The following is an 18768-nucleotide window of genomic DNA, read 5'->3' as shown; positions in this document are numbered from 1 at the left end:
CGGTCGGTCGTGCCAACATCACAATCGCAATTAGTTGAACAAACAAAACGCGAGTTCGAGCGGGCGAACAAAATGAACGTCTGTGCAAATAAATAAAAATACCGCTATGCGAATAAAATACTACTACTACTGCTGCTGGTATAAGTAGTAGTAATAATAAATAAATACACAGAGCTTTGTGGCGGCTTAGAAAAAAATCCCATCAAAACACGGTGGCATGGAGTAATAGCCACGCACGGCGCGTCATTCGCTGGCGGCCAAGTCAGTAATCAAAGTGACGATTTTGGCTTTACTGCGAGTAATGAGGTAGGACAGGCGCATGGGCCGCATGCAAATCGCAGTGTTTACGGGCGGGCCCTGTGGGTTTCTGGGGAACGGTGGCGGCCACGGACACACGATTCCTCCTTCTCTCTGACGAACGCGCTTCACGCCACGCCGTGCAAAGTGCACTCACACGCAGAAAGCGTCGGTGGGGAATCATTTTAAAGTGTTCAAACCGCTTAGCAAAAAAAAAAGGACATTTTTTTTTTGCAATGCCAGACAAATTTTTCGCGATTATAAAACAGCTTCATATTTCTGCATTAGGCGAAGGTGGCAACGTCAGTTAGGATTATATAAAAATGAATGGCCAGGTCCGAGTGGGCTTTTTTTCTAGTGAGCAATTTTGCAGCTTATGCATGAAATCTTATGCAAGAGTAAAAGGGCAGTCAGTCATGAACCAGCCAGGAGAAAAATAGCAGGATCTGCACTCTCTCTCTCAACGCAAATCTCGCCACACTCCTCCACCAATAAAAAACCACTGGCCACCAGTGCAGAACAGAGCTGCTGTAATGCCCACAGCAGATAATGTCACAGCTGGAGGACATGGTTTCTTTCCTAGCATAGCTGTACACTCCAAACATGCCTTTGGATACAATTTCTACGTAAAGCATTTGCGTAATGTATCAACATTGCTCAATTCTAGCGAATAATCTTGGCGGGTGCTGACCATAACTGCTGCGAGTGAATTATGTTTTGAGCTGCAGATTTTTTTTCCTGCCAAAAAATGTTCCATCTGGAACGTCATTAAGCGCATGTCCATTGATCACCTAAGCACAGGGACCAAGTGTTGACGTAAGGACATTAAGACGTGCTCCTCCCCGGTCGCTGTGCAGCTGTTTCACAAACCACAGTTGTGGCATCGTTGTGTGCATATTCACCTGTGACCGCTCTGGAGATAATAAAAAAAGAAATCGCAAGGAAAAAATATCACGAAAACATGAAGCGCAAATGCAAACGCTTGCATTCTTCTCACTGCTTCTTTCATTATTGCTCTTCATATGAATACTAATGCCATTTGTTTATTCGACAAAGTCTCACTGAGTCTCGACACTCTTTACCATGAGGGTTTTGGCATTGGGATTATTGGTCGGTTTTATTTGGTGCCGTGGTGACGAGATGTTAACTCCCTCGCCTGGTATACAGGAGGTCGTGGCTTCAATCCGGACCCTGACTCCTGCTGTATATTTGGAGTTTGCATGTTCTCCCGCGTGGATTTTCCTCCAGGTCCATCGATTTTTTTCCTCCACATTTAGAATTGACATCACGCGTTCAGAGTATTTGTCTGCTATGCATGATGAGCCACTTCGTTGAGCTATCATCCGTGGCCCAGTTGCTTGTGAAAAAACAAAACTACATATCTCAGTGTGCCTTACCTGATATAATAATGAAAAAAAAAGTTCCTAACGAGTGTTTGTTATGTAGGAAGAAATGGGAGTATGTGGGGAAATCCCTACCTTACGGCTGTACGAGGGGATCGCACTCAAAACTCTGCACAGATGAATTCAACCCAAATTGTTGCACTACCATTACCTGGTCACCGAGCAGCTCAGCTTGTTTGGGAGTGTCGCAAGTTGCGTGCGATCGTTCCGCGACGACTCCGAATACAGGTTGTGCATCAGCATACCCCGGGTGAGGTGAACTTGGGCGTTGTCGGTGGCATTTGAAATGAAAGGGAGGACTGCGGTTGACGAGCAGGAGGCCGGAGATAAGTTTAACGGTGCACTCCCACTCATGCCGCTAAGGAAGCCACCGCATTACCGGATGCTGTGGGCCTACCCCGGCGTTATGGCGCGTGAGTCAGGTCAGCCACACCACACGCTTGCTCAGGCCGGAGCTGGGCCCAATTAGGCGGGCAGTTGTGGAAAGTGTGGGGCAGTAGTGGGATCTAACGTGGCCACAAATTTGACGCTTTTTGAGTCTGCGGTCTAAAAACAAGGCTGTGCGCGTGATATACAACACGCGATATGGCGAGGTCAGGTGACATGCAAGGCATGAGGTGGAAGGGCCGATCTTGTGGCCACGATGGCATCTTATGGTGTCTACAGGTAACCTTTAGTCGGCATTATTACAGTTATTGGTGGAAGCTGGTTACTGACAAGGACACTTTCACTTTACTTTGAATTCCGATTTCTTTTGAACTTATTTGTTCTGTTTAGAGTTGTTGTGCTCCCCCCCCCACCTCCGCTTAACACGGTCGGCTACATACGGCGCGAAAGAAGTTAAACGAACACGCGCACACACATGCTTGGACACGTATCCCTCATTTATATTGGTCGAGCGAAGCAGAATCGCACACGCCGGTGTCGAGGCATCGCGGGTCGAAGTGAACGAGAGAATTTTTTTGCGTGACCGCACAAGTCCCAGGAGATTCCCCCAGGAGATCGCCCATCGCTAAGCGGCGTCGCGTTTGATATGCTTCACCAACGCGTGCTGACACTGCAACCTGCACCCCCCCCCCCTTAAATTTTTTCGTGCTTTGACTTAAAAATAACGCTTTTTTTAAACCCAGCGACACTTCATTTGACGACGAGTTCACGCGCGTGACACAAACCTCTCGCTTGTGGATGGAAAATAAAAACAATCCTCGTAATTTCATAAACGGTCATTCCGAAGCAAGGGAGCGTGTTTTACGCGTGGCGTTTCCAGCACGCTGGCCCGTGTATTAAGGTCGTTTCTCTCCGTTTTTTTGTTTGCAGGTGACAAGGCGAATCGAGTGTTTTGTGCCCCGGTAGACTGATCACCCAATTTGAGCGAATTTTATTTGCAATTTGGTAAAGCATAGCCCTGGGAAATTCACGGCAGAGCGGTGGCACAAGGGCTGTTGGTGTGGCTTTTGGCTGTCTGTCCTTGTTCCCTTACAAGCCTCGCTCTGAGCCAACGTGTGCTTACACGGACACACACGCACACTGCATATCAACCCACAAACAAGCGCGCATTATCTTGCCGCCCTTGTTGCAGACAAAGCAAAATTCGAGCACCGAAGCAAGAAACCAGCTTTTGGCTCAATTCGGGAAGTCAGCATTACTCGTGTGTGGCATGGAAGTGTTTTGGGAAGAGTAGCATTTGCCTACAGGAATTTGTTCAGCGCAGGCTGGTAAATAACATTTCGGGTTTGACGCTAAGCATGCAAGTACAGCAACAGGGGATTGTGGGAAGTAAACCCGATTTGTTCGCTGCCCTTACAGAGGAAGAGAGTGCATCACATTGGCATTTAAGACCGCTGAAATTCAATTTCTAGTGGCCTTATTGCAGATTAACTTTTTGCTTGTTGGCGTGTGTTGCTCAGCGTGGGCCAGACATGGTTCACAACTCAGGCCTAGGCTTGCACCACACGGCAACCAACTTTTGCTTTTGCACCCCGACAACACAAAATGTATAGTACAGAACGGACAAACAGGGAAATAAAGAAATTCCTGGACAGTGTGCTTGCAAGCCATGTTAAGAGCGATTTTCTAAAACCAACAAAAAAAACGAGCATGAATTGTTGGGTTTTTAAATAATATGCCCCTTTAGTATATCAATATATTAATTCATACAATCACCCGTCTCGTTCATTCAGTTGTTTACATGTTCATATGTAAATTAAATGATGAAACTGTATTTTCTGTGAATTGTCAATGAGCATAAGTCAGTGCCGAGTTCAAAGCATTGGTTCCATGAGACTCAGCACTGAAACAAACCCAATTATTGGCAGCATCCGTTTCCAGACTGAGGAGGTGGTGGGCTTAAAATAACGATGACATAAACGAATTTCTGCGGCTGAGTCAGGGACCTGTGATACTCTTCACTTGCTGCTAACATCTTTGGCAGGTCTAATAGAAGCGGTGAGGAAGAAAAATACACACACACACACGCGATCAAAACGCACCTGCTTCGTGTCTGAACGGAGAGGGCACAATTGCGGCGTGTCAAAAAAGTGATGCGCGTTGCAAGATTACCAGAACTGCGTTATTTTAGCAATACACGTCATTACATTTTACTCCCGTCATTTTGCAGAACAACACAAACGGTGCTTCGTTTGGCACTGAGCAGAGAGCAGCCTTCTGAAGAGTGCAGCGAAAAGCCGCCAACCCTGAAAGGGCCACGGGTAGATTTACCAGCGAGAATCCCATTATTGTCTTCGTCTCACTGCAGCGATTGGCCGCATTAATATTTCAGCAAGTTTTGTCAATACCCTTATCATGGGGGTCAGGGGTGCCTTGCTGGCTTGCAGGCCTTTCCACGTGGCCAGACAAATTGGTAATTTAGGGGGGGGGGGGGTCCTCCACTGCAGCTGTCACTTCCGCACTGGAGCGACCAATAAAGAAATTTCCACGGGTCATCAATTTCCCAAGAAATGAACTGCATCAATCAATTTCTTTTTCATCAGCTGTTCCCCACTGCTTAGCGCAGCCGTATGCCCTACTTTGCGCATAAATCAGCTTGAGGGGCCATCCGTGCATGGAGGGTGGTGCGTGTGGTTATACAGTAGCGCAAACTATGTCTATGTGTGTTCTACGGTGAACATAAATCTCCAGAGGAGATGTCAGACATTTATCCAGCGCAAGATAGGGTGAGCTTCCCAACAGTGCTTGCACACTTGTACACAATTCGGAATTCAATTTTTTTTTGTTATCTACCAATCCCTCCTCAAAAATAAAACAACATTAAAAGACAACCACTTGCTTATTCCTTTGACCTCTCCATTCCTCACACACACACACACACTGCTGACACAAGCGTAAAAAGGCTAGCGGCTGTGACAGAAAGAAAAGTTGCATCGAGCTTATAATGTAAAATAAAAAGGCCCCTTTAAACATTTATGTCGTTGACATAGCCTTCATTTCCAGAGAATGTCATGCATTTTGCATACACTATTCAGTGAGGCCAGCAACTTCCTTGTTTTCCAGTTTTTTTCAATGTCTGCATTCACTTTACCACGCCCAGACACTAAGAAAATTGCCATCTCCCTAATTGAATAAAAAGCTCTCCCGGTGCCAAAGCACACTGCGCCATCTCCCCAGGGCGCCCGTCTCAGACCGGCCCACCATTGAGATAAATGCACGTCGATGTTAAATAGTACGGGCTGCAATTCCAACGTGTGCGTATACATTCCGCAGACATGCCACCGCGTGCAATGGCTCGGCTCAGAAAATGGTATGCTCCAGAGATGTACGCTCCCTTAATTGTAGGTCCAAGGCAGACACTTGTGCAATAAAACAGTGGTGGGGTTGTACACCCCTTGCCAATGCTCTCTCGCTCCAATGTACAAAGGGGTCAAGCGCGCAAGGGGCACTAATATGAAATGGTAAAGAAAAAAAATGCCACGGCAATGTCAACATGAGCACCTGAACGGCTTTCCGTGAGAGAGAGAGGAGAGAGAGGAGAGAGAGAGGAGTGCGGGCGGGCGTCGTGTGATGGAACGGTCTGGGGCACCGGAGAGTGATCGATGTGAAATTGAGTCACTGCCGGCAGACCGACAGACGGACAGCCATGCGGACGGAAAGCAACACCAGCCTACGAGCTTGGCCAGCGATCGGGCTGCGACAAAATCACTTAAGCACACTCCACGTCGGTGGTTCGCGGTGCCGGCCTAACATTTGCAGAAGCCAGCCACAAACAGACCTTCTTAAAACGAAAGCGCCGAGCCGCGTCCGAGGCAAAGGCTGTTAACGCGTATGCGTTTCTCCCCCCGCAAAGCAAAACAAATTAAGCGTTTACGAATATTTGGTGGAAAGTGCGACTTTCACCGATGGCAACTCATACGGAGCCGGATGCGCACATTTCGCCTCGCAAATGGATCATCGTGTTTTGATCTCGTTCCAAAAACGGTTAGCACATTTCAGAACCTTGGAGAGCTCCCAGCACCAGACGCATGGGGATAGAGAGAGAAATATGCGATCCTTTTTAAACACTGAGCTATATGGATGGCGCAAGCCCCAGTGTTTGCACGGGGCATGTGCATGCGTGCATTTGTCCAGGCCAGTTATGTGAAGAAAGCCAATATATCCAAAGACGGCTCTGCTCCCCCCCCCCCCTACTCACGAAACTGTGCTGACTTACATCTCAACAATATCGGTTCTCATGTGGCAATATTTACGGAGCAAATACGGTCCAGAATAAAGGCACTCTACGTTCGGGCCAGCATTTCTCTGCAGTTGTTGCGTAGCCGATCGATGGCGCTGTTGAAAGAAAGCTTGTTAAATTGCTGATTAAAATACTTTTTTCCCCTCCTAGTTGTGTTCAGACCTCACGTAGTGCACAATGCCTATAGCAGACAAAGCCATACTGTCCAATTAAGGAAATTGATCAAGCCAGCAACATTGCATTTGTTGTGATAGGGCTTTATACTATTTTTATCTTACAATGCCCCCCCCCCCTCAACCCTCTCCCACCACTCGCTTGTCAGTACGAGGCACCTCCTGCTAATTGAAGTGATGTACATAATTATTTTCGACTCTCAAACACATTCTATGGCCACAAGGTGCAGATAAACATCGAGCAAAATATCTGATCTGTAATTACACAGGTGTCTTGCGTCTGACATTTCTATTTGTGTGCATCTGGCTGTGCGGCGGTTCTATTCAACCCGTATTTATTTAGCAGCAGTAGCCTGAAGCTAAGGTAACCGGCAACACGGGTTACACATAAACCAGAAATGACATACGGAAAAATATCAACCAGAAAAGAATGACATTAGCTAAGTAGATTTCTGGTTCTATAGAGTATTAACGATATATATCATCTCAAGCAAACATGTTATTGATCAAATATAGAAGGGGCACGGTCACAAGTAGTGTTTCGTTCTACATTATTTGCGCAGTATCTAAATATTTATTATTGTAAATTTGTATGTGTAGTCATTCCAAAACTTATATTAAGGCAGCAAGGTGCCTGGTACAAAGAATGAGCGAACACCATAAACCTTAGAAATTTCCATAAACACAAACACAGAAGCACCTTCAAAATGTCATGACACGAATGTGTATATGGGATCATAAATGTGTGCACCAATATACAGGGGAATCCAAAAGTTTTGAGAATGAAATTAAGCGGGAACTTTTCCCGCAAAAAATAAAAAACAGGACAAATCTGAAATTCATTTTGAAGCTACAAAATTAGATACTGATCGAAACCAGTAACGCATAGGGCAATGCATTACACATTGTTCAATGGCCCAATCTCAAATATGACTGAGCACCCTTCAGACACACAAACTCACACAATACACTGCGCAGCATGCGCCGTGACAATTAAGTCCCAACAACACGTGACACTTTGGACATCTAGCCGAGTTCAAGTCTGCCCACCTAATCCGCGGCTCCCATGGCGCACAGAAATAGCCAGTGTGCGTCGGCCACTCTCCCTCTGTGAGCGAAGCACACCAGCAGCAGCTGTCACGCACTGAAAGCTACACCAGGGCTGCATGATTGGCGGGGGGCGGAGGAGAGGGGGAGGAGGAGGAGGAGGTGGCGGTGGAAGAGAACCGGTCCGGGCAGGAGGGAATGAATGAGTTAGGCGTCGGCGAACCGCTGCGGGGCAAAGCCTGCGTGGCCCACCCGAAGAGAAGGGGAGACGCAGGCTCGGGGTAAACAACGAGTCAGCGCTTCTGACAGAGGGACGCGCGGCAGTGACCACGCCGTGTCCCACGGTCACGCAGGCCTCGCGATGGGGGGAGGGGGGGGCAGCTGGCGGGGGGGAACATCTCTGTATAAAATGTAGAAACATGCGTGTGGACTATTTAAATGATTTTGCTGATGCGATAAATGTGCAATTGATGGGCCACTTTGTTGAGCTATCGTTTGTGGCCAGGTCGCTTCTGGAAAAATAAGTTAATATCTCCGTGGCCTTTGCTTGGTAGGATAGGGATGGTTTAGTTTTATTTGGGTGATTTGTTTACCTTTCTTGTACTTTGAACGACTACCATGCTTTTGTACTGTTTGTTGTAACGTTCTTACCCGCCCTACTGGAAATTAATGAAAAATAACTTTATTGCTCATCGGATTCCTCTGGTATAAAGACAAATTCTGAAATCAACGATGCCGTTTCTTTTATCTCTCTGTGGGCACCCGAATCCAATGCCGCACAATGCTAATGGTTGGCGTTTGTCACACGTCGGGAATTTTACAACCGGGACGTAACATTAAAGTTAAGTTTTTTTTTCTTTCTCTCAGTGGCTGCGGTGAACTTTCGACAAAGCCTGTGAATGGCTATGAATAATCAAGCTTCAGACTGTAAATTGAATAGCCTCCGCTGGGGTTTAAATTTCATTTTTAACTAAGTTATGCTATTTTCTTAATTTACTTTTACTGCGGCACATTTCCTAGTGATTAGGCAACAGAATTTAAAAGGCACGGCCGGCCATAAAAATCAGTATGCACAATAAATATCATTATTTTATGTGCTTGTTAATGGAATTTAAATTTATAGGCTTAAATTTCCGACCCGGTGAAGGCATTTTTTTCGTGTCATGATTATTCATGTTAAAAACGGGACTGTTTCCACAGCTGTCAAGATTATTCTTATTACCAATGGCAACTGCAGTAGTTTCCTTTTTTTTATTCTTCATCATTTACCTTCTCGCCAAACAAATAATGGCGGGTGGGGTGGGGAGGGGAGTGAACCGACCTTGCTGAAAACCAAAAGTCAACGTTTCAACATCGCAGCGGATGTGGCGGAGATGAGAGCGTTGAGGTTTTTCACGGTGCGGTCTTGCGGCCGTGGTAGCGGCTGTTAAGTGGGCATTAACAACAGCAAAAACCAAACCCCACCTGAGGTCAGCGAAGGAGCAGTTCTGTGGCTCTCGTTTTTTTTTTTGGAACATCCGGAGATAAAACATTCATTCTCTGCGGCTGTGCGCCATGCGCGGACGCCGCGTAGCCCGCTTTCCCAAATCCAACCGACCGTTCTCCCACTACGAAGGTGAGCGCGCTCCAGCAACGGACATACAATTTTATTCGCTGCTTTCCTCTCTCTCTGCCAGTCCTTCAGCTGCAAAGTTAGTAAGCATACTTATTTATTTGTTTTGTTTTTATACGAGTCCGTGTTTCAAATTAACCGATCTGACTAATTATTTTTTTCATTTACTTCCCCCTCCGCCACCCCCGCTCGAAGCAGCATAGAACTTTCGCGAAATGTAATTCCACCAAACTGTCAAGCCCACACACCTCCCCATTGCACTCATAAGGGGCGCGTTACGCGGCTACCGCGGAAACGAGACGCGATGGGGGGTTAAATGATCTTATTCTCGACCACCGTTTATATTTCCTTACGGTGTGCACGTGTGTGCTGTGTGTACGGGCGGGGAGCAGCGGTTAGGTGGTTCACACCACTGTGCCGTGAACGTGCCCGGACTCAGGTTTGATTCCCAGTAATGGACAACCTTGGTGGCATCTGAACCTGTTTTGAGCCTCCCCCTCATGCCACTTAAGAGTACAGCTGTGTGTGTGTGTAAGCACCAGCACGGAATCAGACAACAGTGTCCAGATGTAGCCCTGGCCACATCAATCCGCTGTGTGACGCACTCGCCTGAATAGGTTCTCTCTAACAGCACTTGTCCCAACAGTCTGTGTGTGAGATCTTTGTCTTTTGCATGTGTGTATCAATATATGTGTGTGTGTAATCTACATCGACTCAGCCTCAAATAAGTACCTGGTGTGGTGTGTAAACATCGCCACAAGGGAAACAAAGGTGGCCGGGCGTGGTGTTGGCCACCCACCCCCTCGTGTGCCGTGCCTGATTTCATAGGTGCTCGCTAACAGCACTTGCCCCAGCAGTCTGTTTAGACTATACGGGCGATCTGCGTGTGTGTGTGTGACGTTACGTTGAGAGTGGCGGTGTAGTGTTTAGCGTAACACGCGGCAAACTCGGTGGATCCGCGTGCGATTTCCGCTCACGGCCAACAACAGTGACGAATATCTGAACCGGTGCTGGGCCTCCCCTAAGTAGACTTGGCCTTAAATGAGTACCTGTGGTGGTGTGCAAACATCAGAACTGGCCAACCACGCACTTCGTGTGCCATGCGCACGTTAATATGTGTCCGCTGCAGCACCTGCCCCGAAAAGTCTGTTAAATGCTATATGGGGAGCGTTATATTTGTGTGTGCATGATGCACACGCGCATTGGAACGATTCGTAGATAAATGTGCGTGTGCATCGTGTACGCACACATCTGTATGTGCGTGCACAGACACATGTGTGTGATTCCACACAAAAAACACGTGTGTGCTTGCGTCATGTAGATATGCACACCAATCCGCCCACTTCCACCGTGATTTACAGTGGAGTAAGATAACAAGAAAATTGGCACAGATTACATACAATATTAAAACTACATTTCACGGCTGTATTAAATTACGTCATTAACACTTCATACATTCTGCATGCAATTTTAAATATTTCCCCATCGTTAAAGGGATTGCACAGAAATTGTAGTCATTTCAAAAATGGTGCACAGGCAAACCTCTCGACTCTGGCCCTTTAACAAAAAAATGCGTGCCTTTTAAAACAATATTGCTTTGACCGGGACAGTGAGGAGCCCTCTCATTTGATGGCAGCTAGATGCAAGAAGTGTTTAAGCAATTGGGGAGAAAGGCAAAGCAAGACGCGACCACTGAAGAAGCTAGTGTTACACACCCTGGGCTCCGAACGTCTTGCATGGCAATAATACAATGAATGGGTGGCATCGGTCGGGCTTTGTAATGGATCAATTGGTGATAGCATTTGTCTCGCGAGAAACAACATCGCTGGTCTCACACAAACACACACGCGCGCGCGTGTCCTCACACGCGAGCTGTTGTGGATGGAATTCACGTAACCTCGTTTTAAATTTCAAACTATTCGTGGATGAGACTGCGTTCATTACGAATTAATATTCATGACGAGCATGGATTTATTGCCGTAACTTTGTTTAGTTATAAACCAACAGATCGATAGTCGTGAATTGCGCTTCAAATATTTGCGCTGCATCGTAAGTGAAATGACCCTTGACATTTGCTCCCCCCTCATTCCGCTGACCAATTAATGCTCTTTTCATTTATCACGCCGTAGGACCCACGGAGGCAAAGTGAGATGCACATCTCTGTAGACTGGAAAGGAAGACCATAATCAGCAAACTGACCCGTTTTCCCTGCTCCGAATCAATAACAAAGTATTCCGACTGTGTAGCAACATTCATCATACATGCGCTCATTTCCATACGGGCATCGTTGCTATTTGTCTTATTGATTTGCAACAACCCCAAACACAGACCCTTGTCCACAACAAACTCCGCCGCCCGCACGCCCGCACGCCCGCCCCACCACGCACACTCTCCGGCACGCTGCGCCGTGTAGAATTTTACACAACGCGAAAGATACCGATGTACGCGCTGAAGACTAACACATTTTAATTGTCGGCGGCGACGAAAGGGGGATGATGCGTAGCGGTGTGCACGGAAAGGGAAAGCACTTTGCTGCGTACACAGAGACGGAGAACGGAAAGAGATGGGGCATGACGCAGACTCGGCACGAGATGAAAGAAAAAAACGTAGCAGAGAGCAACAACGAGAGAGAGAGAGAAGGCTGTGTAAAAGACAGAGTTGGATATTAAGAGAGGGAGACGGACATCCAGAGCAAAAGAGCACAGAGACAGGCAAGCAGGCAAAGAAAATCCCATGGGTTGGGGGTGGTGTTGGGGGGGGGGGAAGAAATAAATATTTCAATGAGAAAACCAAGGAAAGAGGATACATGTGAGTGGGTCACGGTACCTGAATCACCCCGGCTGCGGCATAGCACTGCGCGGACTGAGCGAACACGGGTATGCCGTAGTGATGGAGCACCACAGCCGGTGAGGATAACATGGCCCGTGGCTTGGGGGTCTCGTCAGGTCGGGGTCGGTTATGCTCTGAATAGAGGGGTTCGGCACAGCTGGTCTTCTTGGTGCACCGGCGGGCGACGAGCGCACGGCCGGAGTGGCGCTGGGCAGGGGGGGGGGGTGGGACGACGGCTGCGACAGTTCTCGAGAGGCGGGCGGGCGGGGGGTGTTGCGCTGGTGCGGTGAATTTGGGCGCTTTCTCGGAAGCCAACGAAAATGAAGGAGTTACTTTTTTGTTTTTGTTACGGAAGACGGGCCCAGCTCAAGCCGGCGTGAAATCAACGGCAGGTTTCGAGGTGATGGTGGAGAAAAATAAAAAAAACGGTCGGTAATAAAAAATAATATATATTAAAAACTACCCCGCTTATATCTGGGTGGGGCAAGCTTCTGGCGTTCCCAACACTCTCATGACACTATGCCGTGGGGGGGGGGGGGTAAGCACCGTTGTGCTCCGAGTCTCAGCTTGACGCGAAATCCTTTGCTCGGATGTTTTGCTTCTTCCACTGCTGCTGATGCTGGCTGCTGGCTGCTGCTGCTGCTGCTGCTGCTTCGAGCTTAGTGCACGCAAGCAGCCACCGGTAAAGGAAGTGCGTTAGAAATATTACAGCGGCGGGGGGGGATACCCCAAGTTGGGCTCAGAACGACGGTGGGGTGGGGGGGGGGTGGCAGAGCAGCAGCGTAGACGCACGCCACAATTGGCTTCCAGATTCGGCAGCTGGGATTGGGCGAAGGCCGTTAAGGAGGGAGGGAGGAAGGGAGTGGTGGTGGTGGGGGGGGGGAGAGGAATAAAAACGAAGTGGTCGGCGGGGCTGATCCAATCACGTGTCCGCGGCCCGTAGCGATGTAATGTACATCTCAGCAGTTCAGCTTGGCGGTTGCGTTCGCTCGCTCCCCCTCTCTCTGTGTGACAGGGATCAGGGGGGGTGGGAGGGGAGAAGGGGAGGGGAGGGGGGTGCCATGTCATGGGTACCCACGCGGAGGAACGCCGGGAAGGGGGGGGGGTGTAGGGGGGGATAGGGGGGGGGGCTGTAGGGGTGGGGTGGGCGGTGGGGGAGCCGTCGTTGCACGACCACCCGCCCACAGTTCGTCGCGACGCAAAAGCGTTTGTTGTCAAAAAATTAATTAATATACGTGTAAAACTGGTGAGTAAAATGAATCGATACGAGTGCGCAAGGCATTGTAGGACGAACGCTCGCTCGCTCTATAGATTGTGTTAACCTTCTAAAACGTGTGTATTTGTTTAAGCGTATATCGAATGTATGAGGTGGTGGGCGGAGGGGGAGATGTACATTGTCGTCACACCGCAAGAGATCAGCGAGCCACGAGATGCCACATATTGCCCGTTCTCCTCCTTCCCTCTCCTAATTAGCGATGAAGACAGCCGTGCGGCTTGCACCACGTCACCCCCAACTCTGCTCCCGTCTCACCTCGGGGGAAACTAATGAGTCTGCTGTAGGAGGGGGGGGGGGCTGACACCGGTGACATTCTTCATCCGGTTTAGAATTTTTACAATAATCGTTGCAAGGGGGGGGGGGAGGAAGTCATCGTGGAACGCTAAACACTTAACATATTAACAGCAGCAGCAACAACAAAACGAGCACGGCGAGCGGCGAAAGAGAATACTGTCGAGCGAAAGCAACACTTTCGCTGGGCGTCGACAAGAGCGCCGTAATGAAACTCAAAAGAAAAAAAATTGAAGCGGTTCACCAATTTTAGGCACGACGGCAGCTACCACCCCACCCCCGTTATTGGCACAGGGAACATCGAACGCCACGTGGGTATTTTGGGCCGCGGCATGCACGAGGGGCCAGATCTAATTGCGCTGCACTATGTTAACACCGTGCGTGCGTGTCAGCCCCTCGACGTGAATGTCTCTTTGCAGGAATGGAGGAGCGCGGCGGCCCCTCGCTTCGTGGCCCGCGCGGCTCCAGAGGGCCCCCGTTGGTTGCGGGTGGCGCTGGCGGCGGAGGGGGCGGTGAAGCGGTAGCCGTAGACGGTTGGGGCCCAATTATCTACAGCTGCCTCTCGGCGTGGTGTAATTTGTAGGAGGCGTGGGGATAGTGGGGAGTGAACCGGGACGGACATTGTTGTTGTTGTACACTCGATAAAGCTACCCATTTGATGGCGGGCTTTTTTTGTCTTCCCGATCTCGGTTAATGTTTAAGCCGCAAGTTGTCAGAGGAGTGCGTAACGTGCGATAATGTGGTTCCATGTCATCTTCCTGGTGTGCTGATTTATAACAATCTACGAGCATTGGGGGTTTTGGGTAATTCCAATTGCGTTAACTGGAGTTCCGTTCCAAATACGTCAAATAAGAAATGCAGCACAGTAACATGCTCAATGATGTGGCCTTAACAAAAATTCTCCCTTACAACTTGGAAATATTAAAAGACGTTTTAATAATGCACCCGTAATATCAAGCAACGCAGAGAAAAAAATCATAAATTCCACATGGAAATGTATGGCAATAAAAATTGCGAGCGATGATTAAGGAAAAACTATAATTTTGATGTGGAGCAAATGAAACATTTTACATTGAAGTGCTGACACTGGAAATTGTGTGTGGAATTAAGGAAAGAACAGAAACAAAAAACCCAAGTTGCTTCCATAAATTAACAATAATAGAACGCTTACTTTTTGACTCGGCGAGTTAATTATTTTTTTACATCTAGGGTAGGGGGGGGGTTCAACAAAAAAGTTAATATTTTAGATCATACCCAATGATTTATTCAGGCACTGCTAATCCCGCATTGAAAGGAACCACGCCGCACTTGGCAATGCAGTGCTGACGACGACGAGGCACGCAACCGAGCCAATGCCGCCTTGCGCTAGCAACAAACCGCCGCTCCCTTCCATCTGAGACGTGGCCAAAGCGTCAGTAAAATGGCAAGCGGCTCCGTCAACCGAAGAGCAATTCGTGAAGGCAGGGGAGACACTCAGCGGGGGGGGGGGAGGGGGGATGGAAGAGCCTCGTCGGATAGCTCACGGTCCCCGCGCTCAGAGAAGTTGCGCGGAATCCAAGAAGTCTGATGGTAACGCGGAGAAAAATCGAGGCCGACTCCTACTGTAGCCGGCGCTTTGTCTTTACTTTAGTTTTTCTCTCTCGCGCTCGCTCTCTCGGGCTGAAGCCAATGAAGGTTTGAACAAAAATAAAAAAAAGAGGGCCGCTAGCGTGCTGCTGCGATCATGTCTATTTGTGTTCGGCAGCGTCCGTGCCTGCGTTCGTCGTGCAAGAGGCTGCCCTTCCCCGCCCCCCATCATCCGCGTCCCTTAATGCGATCCACTGCTCCGATCATTTTCGTTCGGTAGTAACACGTTGCACACGCGGCCACGGGCGACAAGAAAACCCAAAAAGATTGTGGCACGCTCTGGGCAAACACGCTACGGGGGAGAGAGAAATGCCACGAGAAAGATTTGTGAATGCAAGAGCCCATTGGCGGCTATTTGCGACGGTATCACCCCCAACCGCCCCCCCCCACACACCACAGCCCGCACGGGTCTCACACCCTCTACGCCACCCAACCCCCAAGATCATTCCGTCTTCCCCTAGGCGTGCCTATATTAAATCCTAAAACATTATAACGGTGCCTTTCAGACTCACACACTGCTTGCAAATAAATACATTCATGCCAGTGTGTGAGGGCCTGCCTTCTGTACAATGACGCATACATCAGCGAAGCCCATGCATTTTTAAGCGGCGCGATCTTCTGAATAAAAACATCGCTACGTGTTCAACTTAACCCCTTTGCTTTCTTGTTTTGTTTTTTAACCACTGACCGAGAGACCCGCACTCACGTCGATCCGGACCTGCTGCCAGTGACCGTGACTCCTGACCCTACGCCCTCTGCCCTGAGCTCCCCCACCGCCACCCCCTCCTCCCCGTGCCACCACCCCCCACCCGACACACTCCCCGAGCCAGGCCCCCCTCCCTCACCGCTCGCATCATTTCAATTCCCCCCTCTGATCGCGGTGCAGCTTTATCGAGGCAGCCAAGCGCACGCTGAAATATATGCTCCAATGTTGCAAGTGTAATCAAGGGAAGGCATAATCGCCTACGCCGCAATTTTTCCTTCAGGCCTCGACATAATTAACGGTTTTAATGTTCTTATGCACCCACAATTTTTTTTATTCCATTGCCCCCCCCCCCATCTCAACCCAACCCACCCCCTGCTCAATGTTTAGATAATGGTACTATTACACACGGTGGCGCAAACACGCATTGCACTCAGAAGAAAAAGAGCCAATTCGCACACACGACCTGAGCACACTGCATTCGTAGCGGAATGCATTTTGCGGAGTGCTCGAAGGATCCGCTGACACTTCTGTCGAAACATCGCGGACGGATTGAAGGGGGGGGGGGGGGGCGGCAGATGAAACTGCTTGCGGAGTGGCAGACTCCACGGGGCAAGCGCGCTCTGCCAGAGGTCATCGCAAATACAAAACCCGCAGGTGTAACTTTCTGCTTCGATTGAACTACAAAATGAGCAAACAAAAGAAATGACATGAAAACAAATGTTACAACCCTAAGCATGTCTAAACTTTAGATACCATAAATGATGAGCTAAAAAAAAAACACGAGGCCAGGAAATATTTCACCGAAGCTTTGTTAACAAATCATGGCCCGGTGCTTCCATAAACCCTAACTAATGACTGCAGCTGCTTTGGAGAGACGGTAAATAGGGAATTGAGAACATATATTTTTTTTAAACCGCACATAATTCTGAGCAGGCCCACCTTTTATGATGCTTGGGGGCCTCAGGCACCGAGGCCTGGGCTGCAATCGATATATTCGCTGTGGCCATTTGATGAATTATTTTACACCTTTACAACAGGCTCACACCTTTTCGCATTCACACACCCACTAATTCCTACTCAAAGCAGTTTTCCCGAAAAGCCATTAAAGCCACGTTGCGTGAAAATAAAATGCGAGAAATTAAAAGAACAGAACTGAGTCTGCATTCAGATTAGTGGTCGTTTGTTTGTGTTTGTCGAAAAGGTGTGACGCGAGACTGGTTATTGTTTACTTGTTGTTTAGAAAAATATATTTCACACCCATGTGCGCTTTCCGCAATGGTCCGGGTGTATGAGCAGGCGGCGCTAATGGTTTGCCTTGGGCCTGCATACATATGTGGAAGAATGTCATCTGAGTTAGGGTACAAGTACTTACTTCTATTGCGGAGCTTACAACTGCATGGAAACAAACCAGCAGACAACGAACATAGAAACGGGAAAATTCATCTCTCCCTGGTAATTGTGCTTAAAGCTTGACAGTAGAAAACTGAAAGTCAATCGCTCGGCAAATGCATGATCACATACATATATTGCCCATCGCTTCCAGCTTTAAATTCGACACGAATCACAAACACACAATTGCGCACGATGAAACATTTATGCGTTATATTCCACATTTGTTTCATCACTTTCGGACACCACACTATTAAATTACTTGGGTACAGGCCCTTTTTAACTGAACTGCAGCGATCCTCACACACAAAGGATTCTCGGGCCCATTTGATGTGCATTTAATTAATTTCCTTTGGCCCAAATTGCAGTGCAGGGCGATCGATCTAACCAATGTACAAAAAATTATTTCAATATTTTTTTTCGTGTTTCGTGCCGAAAGTCCTCACTGATAGGAGGCCATTAGCAATGAAACAGTGAAATAAAAAAGTGGTATTAATAAGATCCACAGCAAGCTAATAAATAGAGTTACTATGTCTATCTCATCTTTGACAATAACGCTAAACAGCGCGTTAACGCCTCGCTGTGATTTAACGCATGGCCCTGCCACACTGCATTTTACAGCAATGGTATGGCCCGGCATGTAAATTTTGGTCTCAGCTGTAATTCAGTCAGCATCGCAACGTTACGTAGGCAATGCATCTAATGCTGCTGAAGTCAAACTCCAATTTGATGAACGGCCACATTCAGTTTCTTTCTGTGCATCATATTAACAAAAAGGGGGTAGCAATGAGAAATCAAGTCTCATGGCAAGGGTACATTTAAAAAAAATCGGTTTGGGTAACCTGCTATCCAAAGTTTGGTGCATCTGACCACGCATTGTTTAATAAACCAAGACGTGCACTTTTCTGATCATGCAGTTTTTATTTTGCACCCAGCAGAAGTCCTCTCCGTTTCATTACGTGATATATTTCGACGTGTCTTTTTCTGCGTTCTTGCTTTTTTGTTTTGTCTCCTCTTTCCTGGATTCAGCACATCTTGGAAGTGTGGAATTTTTTTCTCTCATATATATACTGATGATCTGTCCACACAGAGACTGCAGGCTTCACATTTCTTTCAGATTTGGTTCGGTTACGAAGTTGGTGTAACAAGCGGCAGCAGCAGCCGTGGCACAAACACGACTGTGTACACCCATGACAACAAATGCAATAGAATAACAAGAGACAGGAGGAGTTTTCCTTTTTGAAAGTCTCATGTCTTCTATAAAACAGGTACATTACGTTCACTTTACTGCTCATAAAAAAAACACACACTTACGCATCCAAACTTTAATTACACTTTGAAGCAAGATATTTTTGGAGAAGTTAAAACGGAACACTAATGCTCATTAAAAATATATATGAAGTGAATACTCAACTGAGTAGCGCCCTCCCCC

At 47.9% G+C, this 18768-nt stretch overlaps 1 protein-coding gene across 5 annotated transcripts in view; it reads right to left on the bottom strand.

The window, feature by feature from the left end:
• Nucleotides 1-18768, bottom strand: part of RBFOX3 (RNA binding fox-1 homolog 3) — a 305378-nt gene that overhangs the window by 54426 nt on the left and 232184 nt on the right. The window contains exon 1 of one of the 5 annotated variants that reach the window (XM_078594969.1): nucleotides 12046-12726. The exons of the other annotated variants lie outside the window; for them this stretch is intronic. Coding sequence (XP_078451095.1) covers nucleotides 12046-12138 — 93 coding nt within the window. The 5' untranslated portion in view covers nucleotides 12139-12726. Of the gene's footprint in view, nucleotides 1-12045; nucleotides 12727-18768 lie in introns of those variants that run through there. 5 annotated transcript variants of the gene reach the window in all.

The sequence above is a fragment of the Lampetra planeri genome, chromosome 5 (assembly GCF_965212315.1).
Source record: "Lampetra planeri chromosome 5, kcLamPlan1.2.h2, whole genome shotgun sequence".
NCBI lineage: Eukaryota > Metazoa > Chordata > Hyperoartia > Petromyzontiformes > Petromyzontidae > Lampetra > Lampetra planeri.
The sequence above is the reverse complement of the archived record's forward strand: the minus strand, read 5'-3'. Positions and strand labels throughout refer to the sequence as shown.